The sequence below is a fragment of the Rhamphochromis sp. 'chilingali' genome, assembly GCF_963969265.1.
Source record: "Rhamphochromis sp. 'chilingali' genome assembly, chromosome: 16".
Lineage (NCBI taxonomy): Eukaryota > Metazoa > Chordata > Actinopteri > Cichliformes > Cichlidae > Rhamphochromis > Rhamphochromis sp. 'chilingali'.
The window spans coordinates 1,266,769-1,280,484 of record NC_137943.1 but is presented as its reverse complement, the minus strand read 5'-3'; the positions used below and the strand labels follow the sequence as shown (position 1 = coordinate 1,280,484).

Genomic DNA, 13,716 nt, shown 5'->3' with positions numbered 1-13,716 from the left:
TGTGTGTGCGTGTGTGTGTGTGTGTGTGTGTGTGTGTGTGTGTGTGTGTGTGTGTGTGTGTAAGAGAGAGAACCCATTCCACCTAAACAGGACACATTCAACAGTGGCAGTTGTTTTGTTGTTGTTGCTTTTTTGCAATTGCAGGTTTTTATCACATGTTTACTTTTGTAGCTGCGTTGCTAGTGCAGTGATCTTTTATTAACAGTGGGGCAGCTTTCCAGCTGTCCTCATCGGCTCTGCACCACACGCAGCTCTCTCGTCAGGTCCCCGCATCTGACTGAAATAGGAAAGGCATGGGCAGGTCCGCCTCCCCCGACACCACACCCTGAACCCACTGCTCCACCCCTCCCCTGCAGCTGAGCCATAAACCACACCCCTCCACAATTAAATAAATAAGATATTGTTGGATATCTTAATGTCACATTAAAATTCAGAAAATCATATCATAAAAGAAAGTTCCTCTTTGATATGATGATAAACTAACTAAAATGATAAACTAAGCTTTGCACATGAACAACCCCCGTAAGTATAAAACTGTGACTATGCCAATAAAAGTCTACCTTTATTCATGCATTTGCATCAATAGACGAGCATTTCTATGGACAAAACACTTTCCTGTCCCAAAATTGAGTCACTACTTGATCTACAGCACATCTAATATTTCCATTTTCTTTAACAGTCTGTTTGGCAGCATGAGTGCAGCCTGACATGGAATCAATGCTGAGACACCATGAGACTCATAGCCTGAACACATAATCATATCAGTTGAGTATGTGCCAGTGAATTCAGTGTGTGTAAATTTAATACTTGATGTTTTGCAGGGAGAAAAAATCGTACTATACGCTGAAGGCCCAGGCTGTTGACGTTCATACAGGCATCCCTCTTGAGCCAGAGTCTGAGTTTATCATCAAGGTGCAGGATATTAATGACAATGAACCTCAGTTCCCAGATGGACCCTACAGCGCCAGCGTCCCAGAGATGTCCCCAACAGGTAAGACAGCTACAGGCTCGGATGCAGTAGGTGGATGAAGAATTTAGATAGCAGAACTCATAAAGATAAATGAAAGTGTACACTCCTTATCAAGGAAAATATATTTTAGGTATAAAAAAATACACAGTGCACAAAAATATATTAAAAATGAAACCAATTTTTTAGACAGGACAGTCTCTCGTAACAAGACCAGGTTTTCCCAGAAACCTTTCCAGTTATCTACATTGTGTTTTAGACACAACTGAGCCAGCCAGCAATCTAAGGAGATCTCCTTAGATTGCTGGCTGGCTCAGGTGCAGCTGAATATGTCACCCCTGGTCCGATAAGGTAGGGGATAGTGAATACTGTGAATGTAATTAGCAGGTGAAGTTTTTAAATCAACTGGCTCCACAGATAAGCTACACACTGTGGAACAGGAAGCAATACTCTGCTGCAGAGAGCAAACACCAAGTGACAGCGCCACTGTCTCTCTACTGTTTTCTTCTTCAGTGCCATGTGCCAAAACAATGCAGAGCGGTTACCTACTCCCACAGAGCTTAATAATTCTACATCTTCCCTGCGTACCACTACTGTAGCTCCTCTGAAAAAGAAAGCCCGAAATCAGAAATTCTTGATTCCCTGGTGTAACCGTCAAACATGCACCTTAACACAGAAAACTTGTAAACTGGAGAGAAACTGGGATCTTATTTAGAAGATCATCATTTAGCCTGAAAAAAACAGTTTGCTGCTCTACAGAAAAAAACTTCTGCAAAGCTAGAACGTTTTAGTATCCATCACTGATCGAAGAAAATAAGAACAACCCCAGGTTCCTCTTCAGCACTGTAGCAGGGCTCGCAAAAAGTCAGACCTCTGTTGAACCAAGCATTCATTTAACCTTATCTAGTAACAGTCTTCACAAATAAAATTTGAACCATTCATAACCATCTCACAGACTTAGATTTATGTTTAGCTACTTTCAGCACCATTGATATTCATTTAGACTCTTTTTCTCCATCTTTCTAAATTAACTTCAGTAATTACTTCCCCCAAACCATCATTGTGTCTTTTAGAACCCATTCTTATAAGACGTCCTAAAATTAATTACTTCTTCAGGCTATGATCAACCTATTTATCAGATTTTAGGTTTCAGAGCTCATCACAGCACAGAAACAGCTTTAGTGAAGGTTACAAATGATCTTCTTATGGCCTCTGACAGTGGACTCATCTCTGTGCTTGTCCTGCTAGACCTCAGTGCAGCGTTCGATACTGTCGACCATAATATCCTATTAGAGCGATTAGAACATGCTGTAGGTATTACAGGTACTGCACTGCAGTGGTTTGTATCATATCTATCTAATAGACTCCAGTTTGTGCATATAAATGGAGAGTCCTCTTCACACACTGAGGTTAATTATGGAGTTCCACAGGGTTCAGTGCTAGGACCAATTCTGTTTACATTATACATGCTTCCCTTAGGCAGCATCATTAGAAGACATAGCATACATTTACACTGCTATGCTGATGACACCCAGCTCTATCTGTCCATGAAGCCAGATAACACACACCAATGAGTTAAACTGCAGGAATGTCTTAAAGACATAAAGACCTGGATGGCCGCTAACTTTCTGCTTCTTAGTTCAGATCAAACTGAGGTTATTGTACTCGGCCCTGAAAATCTAAGAAATATGGTCTCTAACCAGATTCTTACTCTGGATGGCATTACCTTGGCCTCCAGTAACACTGTGAGGAACCTTGGAGTCATTTTTGACCAGGACATGTCCTTCAACGCACATATTAAGCAAATATGTAAGACTGCTTTCTTAGGGTGTGTTTACAAGATCAAATTATCTGATCTTTCTTTTTTTGTTCTCCAAAGTCTTGGCATACATCCATCCATCCTCCATCCATCCATCCATCTATTTTCTTCTGCTTATCCGAACCAGGTCATGGGCAGCTTAACCCAGAAAACCCTCTGCTCCCCAGCCATCACATTCAGTATATCTGGGAGAACACTGGGGTGTTCCCAGGCCAGCAGAGTGATATGATCTCTCCATTCCTATCCTGGGGCCTCGTGGAGACATGCCAAGGACACCTTAGCCAGAGGTCACCCAGAAGGCATCCTAGTCAGATGCTCAAACCAACTCTGGCTCCTTTTGATGTGGAGGAGTAGTGGCTCTACTTTGAGCCCATCTCAAATGACTACAATGGTATACTGTCCTCCTCACTGTACCCACGACCCCATCTTACAATCTCCCTGTAAAATTCCTCTAACAACTGGGGCAGCAACTCTACCCTGACCCTGGGAGGACACTTCACCCTTTTCCAGCTGAGGACCATGGCCTCAGACATGGAGATGCTAATTTTCAATCACGTCACTTCACTGCAAGCTGGAGGCCACAGCATGATGAAGCCTACAGGGCGCATCATCTGCAAAAAGCAGATATAACATTCTGAGGCTACCAAGTTGGAAGCCTTCCACCACTTGGTTGGATCCTGTCTGTAAAGATTATGAACCGAATCAGTGACAAAGGGCAGACCTTCCCAGGGAGGCTAAGGAGTGTTTAGATCTCCATGTGATGTTGCAGAAGTGTGTGAACCAGAACAGCCTTACAATATTCAGGAACTCGTGGCAAATGTTACCCACCCCTGGGGCCACCAAGGAATTACTGCATTATTGAACTACGTCAGTGAACTCAGTGATGGCAAAGTTGTGCCCATTTTTCCCACATTCTGTTTCCTTTATAGGAGAATTTTAAAAAAAATGTCAGTATTGTCTTCTTACATATGGTGAACCTCAGTAGTGGTTCACTTCCACGGCCACAGACGCATAAAATCAAACAGGCTGCAAACATTTGTGAAATATTGGGTCATTCTCTGGAGCTCAGTGAATTCCAGCGAGGTACCATGATAGGATGCCATCTGTGCAACAAGTTAAGCTGTGAAATTTTATCACCACTTAATATTCCACAGTTAGTGATTAGTGGTATTATAACGATGTGGAAGAGAGTAGGAGTGACAACAGCTCAGCCACAAAGTGACAGGCCAAGTAAAGTCACAGAGCACGGTCAGCAGGTGTGTAGCACGCAGACGTCGCTGCTTTTCAGTTTCTAGAGAGAAACGTAATCTGTATTAACATAATCTGTGCAAACATGTTTGTGTTTGTTTAGGAACCTACGTGACACAGGTGACTGCCACAGATGCAGATGACCCCACGTATGGCAACAGTGCTCGCGTTGTCTACAGCATCCTTCACGGCCAGCCCTACTTCTCTGTGGACCCCAAAACAGGTGACAGGACAGCAGCTGGAACGTTTCTGTTACAAAGCAAGAATAATTGATACAGTTGTACTAACAGAACTCAGACGTCGCATGAATTCAGTTCACTTCATGATACCTCACGAGTTACTCCCCAGTCCTACCCCTGATAAAACAAGCACCACAAAGACAAGTTACCATGGAAACATGAGCTTTACGTTGTGACTGTTTCTATTGCAGGTCAATGTAAACATAGACCTGCAATAGAAACATAGGAGCACACATATAGTGAAAAAACAGCAGCTTTTGTTCCTGTAAAGACCTTTATTGGGAAAAAGCTGCCGGGCGTCCTTCATCAAACCGCACGTTAAACTCATTCAATTCAATTCAATTTCAATTCAATTTTATTTATATAGCGCCAAATCACAACAAAAGTCACCTCAAGGCGCTTTATATTGTGCAGTAGATACAGAGAAAAACCCAACAATCATATGACCCCCTATGAGCAAGCACTGATTCTAAATTCTAAAATAACACGTACCAGTTAAATTAAATTACAGGAGAGTCTTAAAGAGAAAAAGACATTTATACAGCATCAAATTGCAACATCAGTCGCCTCAAGGAGCTTTATACTGTAAGGTTGACCCTACAATAATACATCCAGAGAAAAACCCAACAATCATATGACCCCCTATGAGCAAGCACTTTGGCGACAGTGGGAAGGAAAAACTCCCTTTTAACAGGAAGAAACCTCTGGCAGAACCAGGCTCAGGGAGGGGCGGGGCCATCTGCTGTGATTGGTTGGGGTGAGAGAAGGAAGACAGGATAAAGACATGCTGTGGAAGAGAGACAGAGGTTAATAACAGATATGATTCAGTGCAGAGAGGTCTGTTAATACATAGTGAGTGAGAAAGGTGACTGGAAAGGAAAAACTCAATGCATCATGGGAATCCCCGGCAGCCTACGTCTATTGCAGCATAACTAAGGGAGGATTCAGGGTCACCTGGTCCAGGTTAAACTCATGTGTGAAGAAAAGCAAACTTTGTAGCTGCTTCATCCACCACAGCAAACATCTACTGTAAAGAAACAGACATTATACACATGAACTGTTAACTTTAAATTAGATAGCTCACAAAATCACTCATAGCCAGCACTCTTCTTGCCTTCTATTAATTTAAGAAAGCCTTCCAAGTAGACAGAGTATTTGTATATATAATTATATATAATTTTATGTTTTGCCTTGTTTTAGATCAAAAGTCAAATATAATAAGGTATACAACCTTATTATATTATGTACGCACCTGCATGTAGGATGATGCTGAATAACCCAACAATAACGTTAATGAGTGTCCGGATCTTGAGTTTCACTGATTACTATGAAAGGATGAAAATGAGCACATACTCAAGCTTAGATGATTAATCATCTTCAGGCTGTTTAAATCAGAGTGCCATACATGTAGTCTTACTATTTACTGATCCTCTGGTCATGAAACATCTGAGCCTATCAGGTCACATCACACGCAGCCATGCTGGGTGGAGTCTAACATTTCTCTGATACAGGGCTTGCTTTGAACAGTGCACTGATGTCTTGATAGACCCTTTTAGTGGTACCTTGATGTTTAAGCTTGTAGTTTGTGGCCCAGCGCAGTGCAGCTTCTTTCTGTGGGAATACGGAGAAGCTGACCAGGATAGTGTGGGGGTTATGACCTTTCACTGGATCTGGAGGTCGGTCGGGGTTTGTTGGACTCTTTCCAGTTCAGATGACGTAGGGAAGACTGGGGCCCATTGCCTGCATTGATACCTCCAACATAAACTTTAGAGGGTCCTTGCCATGTTTGCTCCCTTCAGGAATGTTTAGTATACAGAGATTAACTCTCTGTGAGCGGTTTTCAAGGTCATCGTTCAGTGCAGGAGCAACTGGTTTTGGTCTTGTAATGGTGGATTTGGCTGCAGTCAACCATTCAAACTTTTCACCAGTTAGAGACGTCACTGTTGTTTGTAACTCGTCTGGGGATGCCTGTAGCAGTTTTATGGGGGAGGGGGATCACTTTTTCACACAGGGCCATTTTGGCTTTTTCCCCCCTTAATAATAAACACCTTCATTTAGAAACTGCATTTTGTGTTTACTTGCATCATCTCTGTCTAATATTTACATTTTTTGTGACAAATATACAAAAAATATTCAAATGTGGGAAGCACTTAGATACACTGAGGCAAAATTAGGCATAGGCATACAGCGTGTGTAGACTAAAGCCAGATTCATCTTTGTCTTTCTTCTTTGTTATAGTGAGGTCTAAAATGTTAAATCAAATCCTTTCAGGTATAATTCGGACAGCTCTGGCCAACATGGACCGTGAGGTGAAAGAGGAATACCAGGTTCTTCTCCAGGCCAAGGATATGGGTGGTCAACTGGGGGGACTGGCCTCCACCACCATCATCAATATCACCCTGACTGATGTCAATGACAACCCTCCACGCTTCACTAAGAGTAACAAACTCTTAGCAATGTCTAATTTGCTCATTGTTTAAAAAAATCTACTCATTCATTCATTCAGTTACGTTGGACTAATAATAGTGTTTAATTGGTTGTCTCTTTTTACTGATCTTTCTTACTCTTTAAGGTATTTTTAATCTTCATGTACCAGAGTCAGCATCATTGGGTGCAGCTGTGGGACGAATTCAAGCCCAGGATTTGGATGTAGGCAGCAACGCACGGGTGGAGTATGCCATTGTTCCAGGAGATGAGGGCAACGTGTTTGACATCATCTGTAATGGTCAAAGTCAAGAAGGGATAATTGTTCTGAAAAAGGTCAATTCACCCTTTAGTGCACGTTAGTTGCTTTCTAAGTGCTTCCTGCTGCAAAGCATTGATCCATTCACACAGCACTTTATTTTATGTCTTCAAGCTGATGATGGAAAGATTGTTTTATGCTGATGCAAAGTTCTTTAAATCATATGAATTAGGCCACGTTCACACTGCAGGTCTTAATGCTCAATTCTGATTTTTTGATCAAATCCAAATTTTTTTTGTCTGTTTTTCACACTACGAATAAAATGTGACAGCAAACGCGCTCCAGTGTGAACGGTTCACGGCCCTCAAAGCGTCACACGTGCGCAAAAGAAGACGTCACACACAACAGAAGTAAAAATGGCGGCTACAGAGCTAGTAGGTGTTGTTGCAGCAGTCGATCAATTTCTGCACAGTCGTAACCGACAGAATTTTGAAAAATTAATTAAAGAAAAGACACTGAGAAAAAAAAGAGCCTTTGCTTTAACAATGGCCGCCATGCTTTCTCGTTTGTCTTCTGATAATTGGCGTCTGTCTTGTGTCAGTGACGTAAAAGACGGATTTAATGCGACGTGACCATCAAACAGCAGTCGCTTTCTACAACATCGGATATGTATCAGATTCAGTACCACATACGAAAGTGACCCAGGTCAGATTTGAAAATATTGGATTTGTGCCATGATCGGATAGATGGGTCGCATAGGGTCAAAAAAGTCGGATTTGATGCGCTTTCGCCTGCAGTGTGAACGTAGCCTGAGACTGCTTCACAGCCACATTGTTAAATGTGGTTCATAGTTCTAAATGTGTTAAATTGTCAGTGAGAACAGAGAAACACTAACTGACTGTCTGGTCCATTGTAATTGCTGTTCCATTGTGATTGCTGTCACTGGGGTAATACCATGTAAGGGACTATTGTACTTTGTACTGTATTCATTCCTTCATACTTTGTGCTCTGGTGACAATTTTGTTATTTTGTTGAATAAAAGACACATTTGGCTGACACGAGTATTTGACCAGGACTACACAGTGATGAGTGCAGGACAAACTCTCTGACTTTCCTGTGAGAGATAAAGACATGGATGTGTACATGAAATGGATTGAAAACATTAGATAGAAAGCAATTATATGTGACCCCTGACTCACTTTAAATAGTTTAGAACAGCCAAAACTACAGACTAGGTTTAGCAGGATTACAATAGGAAATGAGGTGACCGTGGAGTGAAATGGCTGGAGACAGGAAATGAGCAACAATGGTTATTATTTTGTACAGAATTGAAAATTAAATGGTAAATGGCCTGTATTTGTATAGCACTTTACTAGTCCCTAAGTAGCCACAGCTACCCTGGGGCGCACTGACAGAGGCATAGTTGTCATTACCTGGATCTATAGTACCATTAGAAACCTTGAAGTTGTTTTGTGTCTAAGACTGCATTTTTGATCTGCATAATATTGCTAAAATTAAAAACATGGTGTCTAAGAGTGATATTGAAAAAAATTCTTCATGCATTTATGGATGGAACCATTTTGATTCCCTTTTAAATAATCCTAAGTCCTAAAAGCTATCTGTAAACCTTTCACATTGTGTTCATTGTATTTATTCCACAACCAGTCAAGGCAGGTGTTCATAAAAAACAACTACCCTCTCAGATGCATCATTTCTAATTTGGTTTCTTTGACTTCGTATACGCCTCCATTTCTTTATCTCTCACAGGAAATGTCAGAGCGCTTGTGTTCGGCTCTTTTTCAAGGGGAGGTAACATAAATGAGCCCAGAGACGAGGGGGGGCAGATTAAAAAAACACAAGGTTTATTACCACAACTGAAAACACATAGTGAAACGACTCACTAGGCACTGAGGCAATTCAAACAAAAAAACAACTCTCAAATTTTCAAATAACACAAGAACACTAATAGAACACGAGTCATCTCAAAGGCCACAACTCAAAAAACAGAGGCTCAAAAGGCAGCGGCACAAAGGCAGAGGCAGGAGGGACAGCCTACGTCTGTTCAAGAGAGTCGAACATGAGTGAAGAATCCTCAGCCTTTTGTACTCCCAGGTAAACGCAGGCAGCCGCAGCAGCCAACGGTGTGTGTGGACTGGTCAAATACTCGTGTCAGCCAAAAGCGTTTCTCTATTCTCACTGACAATTTAAAGCATTTAGAACTATGAACCACGTTTGGTAAATGAATTGATTTTTATATAGCCATTTTCTATTCTCCCGGAGTACTCAAAGCGCTGTATAGTCTCATTTACACCCACTTCTAAACTCAAGTGTAAACTAACCAACATTCACACTCTGATGGATGCATCGGAGAGCAACTTGGGGTTAGTAAGGATATTTGGCATGCAGACTGGGGAAGCCAAGGATCGAACCTCCAACCTTCCAATCAGTAGCTGATCTGCTCTACTACCTGGCCAAGGTCTTTCTGTGTGGAGCCTGAATGTGATGCCTGCGGTTGTTTGGGATCTCTCCCAGTACTTTGGCTTCCTTCCACAATCCAAAGATATGCAGTTAGTGGGTTTTGGCTAATTAGTGGTTCTAAATTCTAAAATAACATGTACCAGTTAAATTAAACTACAGGAGAGTCTTAAAGAGAAAAAGACATTTATACAGCATCAAATCGCAACATCAGTCGCCTCAAGGAGCTTTATACTGTAAGGTTGACCCTACAATAATACATACAGAGAAAAACCCAACAATCATATGACCCCCTATGAGCAAGCACTTTGGCGACAGTGGGAAGGAAAAACTCCCTTTTAACAGGAAGAAACCTCCGGCAGAACCAGGCTCAGGGAGGGGCGGGGCCATCTGCTGTGATTGGTTGGGGTGAGAGAAGGAAGACAGGATAAAGACATGCTGTGGAAGAGAGACAGAGGTTAATAACAGATATGATTCAATGCAGAGAGGTCTGGTAACACATAGTGAGTGAAGAAGAAACACTCAATGCATCATGGGAATCCCCCAGCAGCCTACAGCTGTTGCAGCATCACTAAGGGAGGATTCAGGGTCACCTGGTCCAGCCCAATAAGTCTCTTGATGGGGGGCATTTTTCTGTCCTGTACAATGAGATGATAAACATGTCAGCCGACTGACTAATTCTACATATACTGTGGTTTAAAATACAGGAATTTGATTGGACTGTTAAATTCAAATTTTAAAGATAAATGCCAGAGATTTTCACTCGTCTTTGATGCCATCAAAATGAAGTTCAGTGCTCCCATATTTGAGCACACGTAATAAAAAACTTCACATTGCAAAAGGGAAGTAAAAACATTTTCTTAATGGCATATAGTTTCATTTTACAACACAATTACTGTGAAATAAAGCATGCAGAATACCTTTTAAACAATCACAGTCACATACATGAATAAAATGTCATTTTTATTTAACTTTCACACTGGATTGATTTTTTTTTTTTGTGATCAACATTTTATTGATTTAAAACGGGGTTGGGGGGGGGGGGGGGGTACAGACATATACAGTACAACTGTAAACTGCAGTAGCAAAGCAAACATTAGCAAACAAGGCATAGGGACAGCAAAGAAAAGACACAACAACACAAAGTTAAAACCAATTATTGCCTCTTCCAGGAGATAACTCTGGATGAGAAGGTTTTCCAAGCGTCAACAGTCGTGGGTCGAGCTTTATTTAATTTTGCTGTGGTATGTTCAAAACCAATAACACGGATAAGACATCGTCTCCAGAATGATTCCATACAAATGTCAGGACAGAAGCATTGCTTTGTAATAGTCTTCTTTGCGCTGGATTGATATTTTTGTTTGGACCGCAAAAACAAAAATTTCCGTAGTTATCTTTTTAAAAAGTTCCCAGATGGTCCTAAAATTATACTTCAGAAAGTATTTTAGTTAAAATCACTGTAGACGGCCTGTGGGCGTCCTCTCACTGCAGACATGAGGTAATATAAGGATTGCTCTGAATTTTTTGCTTCATCTCAGTGGATTTCTTCCCATGTTTTCCAGACTCTTGACTATGAAACCCAAGCGTCCTATACTTTCAAGGTGGAAGCATTTAATGCAGAGCTAGATCCCCGTTTCCTCCATCTGGGGCCCTTCAAGGACTCTGTGACAGTCGAAATTAACGTACTGGATGTGGACGAGCCTCCTGTCTTCACCACGCCTTACTATTCTTTGGACGTGTACGAGGACACTCCCCCAGGAACCATCATTGGCTCAGTGACCGCTTATGACCTGGATGCTAGTAGCAGTGCTGTCAGGTGGAAAGCGCTTCACAGATCTGTGGAATTATGTCAACAGACTGTTTATTTTTTTAAGTATTGTTAACAGTATTATTCATTTCCTGGAAGGCTGGAAATTGTAACGATGTTGTTCTACATCATAGTTTGAATTGGATTCTTGTTCACCAAGTAACAGTTTAACCAATTAAGAGAGTTAATTTGTTAAATAATCAAATATGATTCCATATAAAAAGCACGTTAAGAACTCTGAAGTGAAACTATTGATTAATTACCACGAACTGACAGATCACTGCAGACGTATAACTTTCAGGCAGAAAAAGCTTTTAAAACCAGTCAGTAATATTTTTAAAAGTTCTTTTTTATTTGACTGATGAGTTTATACATGCAATTAGTTTTTATGTCTGGTTGACCAAATTAAATTTCTATAAAAATGTAAAATGAAGTTAAAGTCCATGGACTGTCTGATGTGTGCAGGTATTCTCTGGAGTGGCAGACTGGCTCTGACAGCTTTTTTGACATTGAGACGGTGGAAGGAATCATATCCACTAATGAATACTTGGACAGAGAGACAGCTGTTCAGCACAATATCACTGTGGTGGCAACCAAACTTAGTAAGTATTCCACACCAATAACTACACACAACCACCAACAGTATACTTGTGTGTCAGAAACTGTACAGACACTAACTGTGCAAACAGGTTATCTCATAACCATCTCATCAACTAAACAAATGTTAGTTAGAAATTCCAACATAAATGTTGAGTGATAAGTTATCAATGGGAGAAAACTCGTATAAGAAAAGTGTTCTTATCAGGGGGCACACTATTCACCAAGACTGCATTTTCTTATATAGAAAATCCTGCTTTGCGAGGACCCAGGAGTCGATTTAGAATGAGGGATTTAGTATAATATACAAATTTAATTTACTTTTCAGACCTCACAAACGTAAAAAACATGAATCCTTCCTTTTTTCTTTTTTCAAAGCTTGTTCTTAGCACTGCTGCCTCACAGCTATAAGGTCCCAGGTTTAAATCCACCATCGGGACGTTTAATGTATCGTCTGCATGTTCTCCGTGTGGCTGCATGGGTTCACTTTGACTCTGCACTCCAAAGACATGCAGTTAGTGGAGATGGGTTCATTGGTTATTCTAGATTCTTGGTATTTCTCACTGAGTTAGCCCTGCAACAGAAATGTACCAATAATTGTTTCTTCTAGCCAATAAGTGTTTTGCGTGTTATATATTTGTCTTCACTGTATTAAGTGACAAGAAACAAATGCAGTGTGAACAAAACAGAACACTATCCCCTCACGATTCACACTTTACATACAGTGATGTGGGAAAAGGGTTCCTCATTTTCTCTTTTTGTGTATTTTTGTATAGAACCGGACCATCGAAAACATCCATAAATTACTACTTATTAAAAACCGCAGTCATCACAGCTTATAAAAATCACTGTCATGTATTGAAAAAAATAAGATCATGTAGAAACTAGAACATAACACTGAGAACAAGTTCATGATTCAGTCCTTTAGATGACAGCGTCTGTAAGGTGAATACCCAGAATGCCTCTCTTCAATGATAAGTCATGGTTTCCACTGTTGGAGGCACTGGAACATGTTCAATGGCACAAAACTGTGATGATGCTGCATCATGTTTCATATCATTAAAGTGGGCTGCTACTCGATAATCTTTATCAAATCAGTGAATAGCTTTTCGATGTTTGCCTTTTCTCTGCGGTTCCCTGTGCTGTTGCACATATATGCAACATTGTGATTCATGCAGAGTTACTTGATTAGAGTTGAGTAAAAAATGTGGAGCTGGAAGTAAAGAAACGTTTGCAGGACACGCCCACAATTGTTACCTAATGTATTCTTTGCAGGTGACCTACTCAAAAATCAGAGCCAAGCTAATGGTAGTTTGAAGCCCACAGGATGTTCGGGTCACACTGGCTGTGATGAATATATTTGACTGTCACACTAATTATACACGGCTTCATGCTGACCCTCACAGATAATCCTTCGCTGTCTGCAGAAGTGTTAGTGAAGGTCAACGTCCTGGATGTGAATGAGTTCCCTCCTCAGCTCACTGCTCCTTCAGATACATTCGTCTGTGAGAACTCCAGAGCTGGACAGGTATGCTGAGCTACAGCACATACAAAGATCTTCATCACAGGTATTTGTTAAATACATTAACTGGGCAATAGTCAAGGATTTCCATAGCTCAGCCATGGAAATCCTTGACATGAAGCTCCCCATGCAGTGTTTGTGCTGATGTTGGTGTAAGAGGAGGTTTGGAACTGAGCACCGGCTTCAGCACTCAGCAACCTTGTCCTGTAACTACGTGATGACAACAATTGTTTTTACTCAACTGAGAATATTTCTGTTTCGTGGGGGTAGTGTGAGGTTGTCATCGGGAGTAGGTGTGCACTGCATCAGCACAGACTAAACCCGTGTGGTGAATCCAGATATTTTCAGTTCACAAGTTG

General features: G+C 41.1%; 1 protein-coding gene across 5 annotated transcripts in view; it reads left to right on the top strand.

The window, feature by feature from the left end:
- LOC308412593 (cadherin-12-like) overlaps positions 1-13,716 on the top strand; it is a 48,174-nt gene that overhangs the window by 16,995 nt on the left and 17,463 nt on the right. For 4 of the 5 annotated variants that reach the window (XM_080907075.1, XM_080907074.1, XM_080907077.1 and 1 more), the window contains 7 exons: positions 822-991; positions 4,138-4,257; positions 6,545-6,712; positions 6,846-7,033; positions 10,994-11,247; positions 11,704-11,840; positions 13,242-13,363. In XM_080907075.1, the coding sequence (XP_080763201.1) occupies positions 822-991; positions 4,138-4,257; positions 6,545-6,712; positions 6,846-7,033; positions 10,994-11,247; positions 11,704-11,840; positions 13,242-13,363 (1,159 nt within the window). The remainder of the gene's footprint in view (positions 1-821; positions 992-4,137; positions 4,258-6,544; positions 6,713-6,845; positions 7,034-10,993; positions 11,248-11,703; positions 11,841-13,241; positions 13,364-13,716) is intronic. The other variant, XM_080907076.1, reaches the window with a different exon arrangement.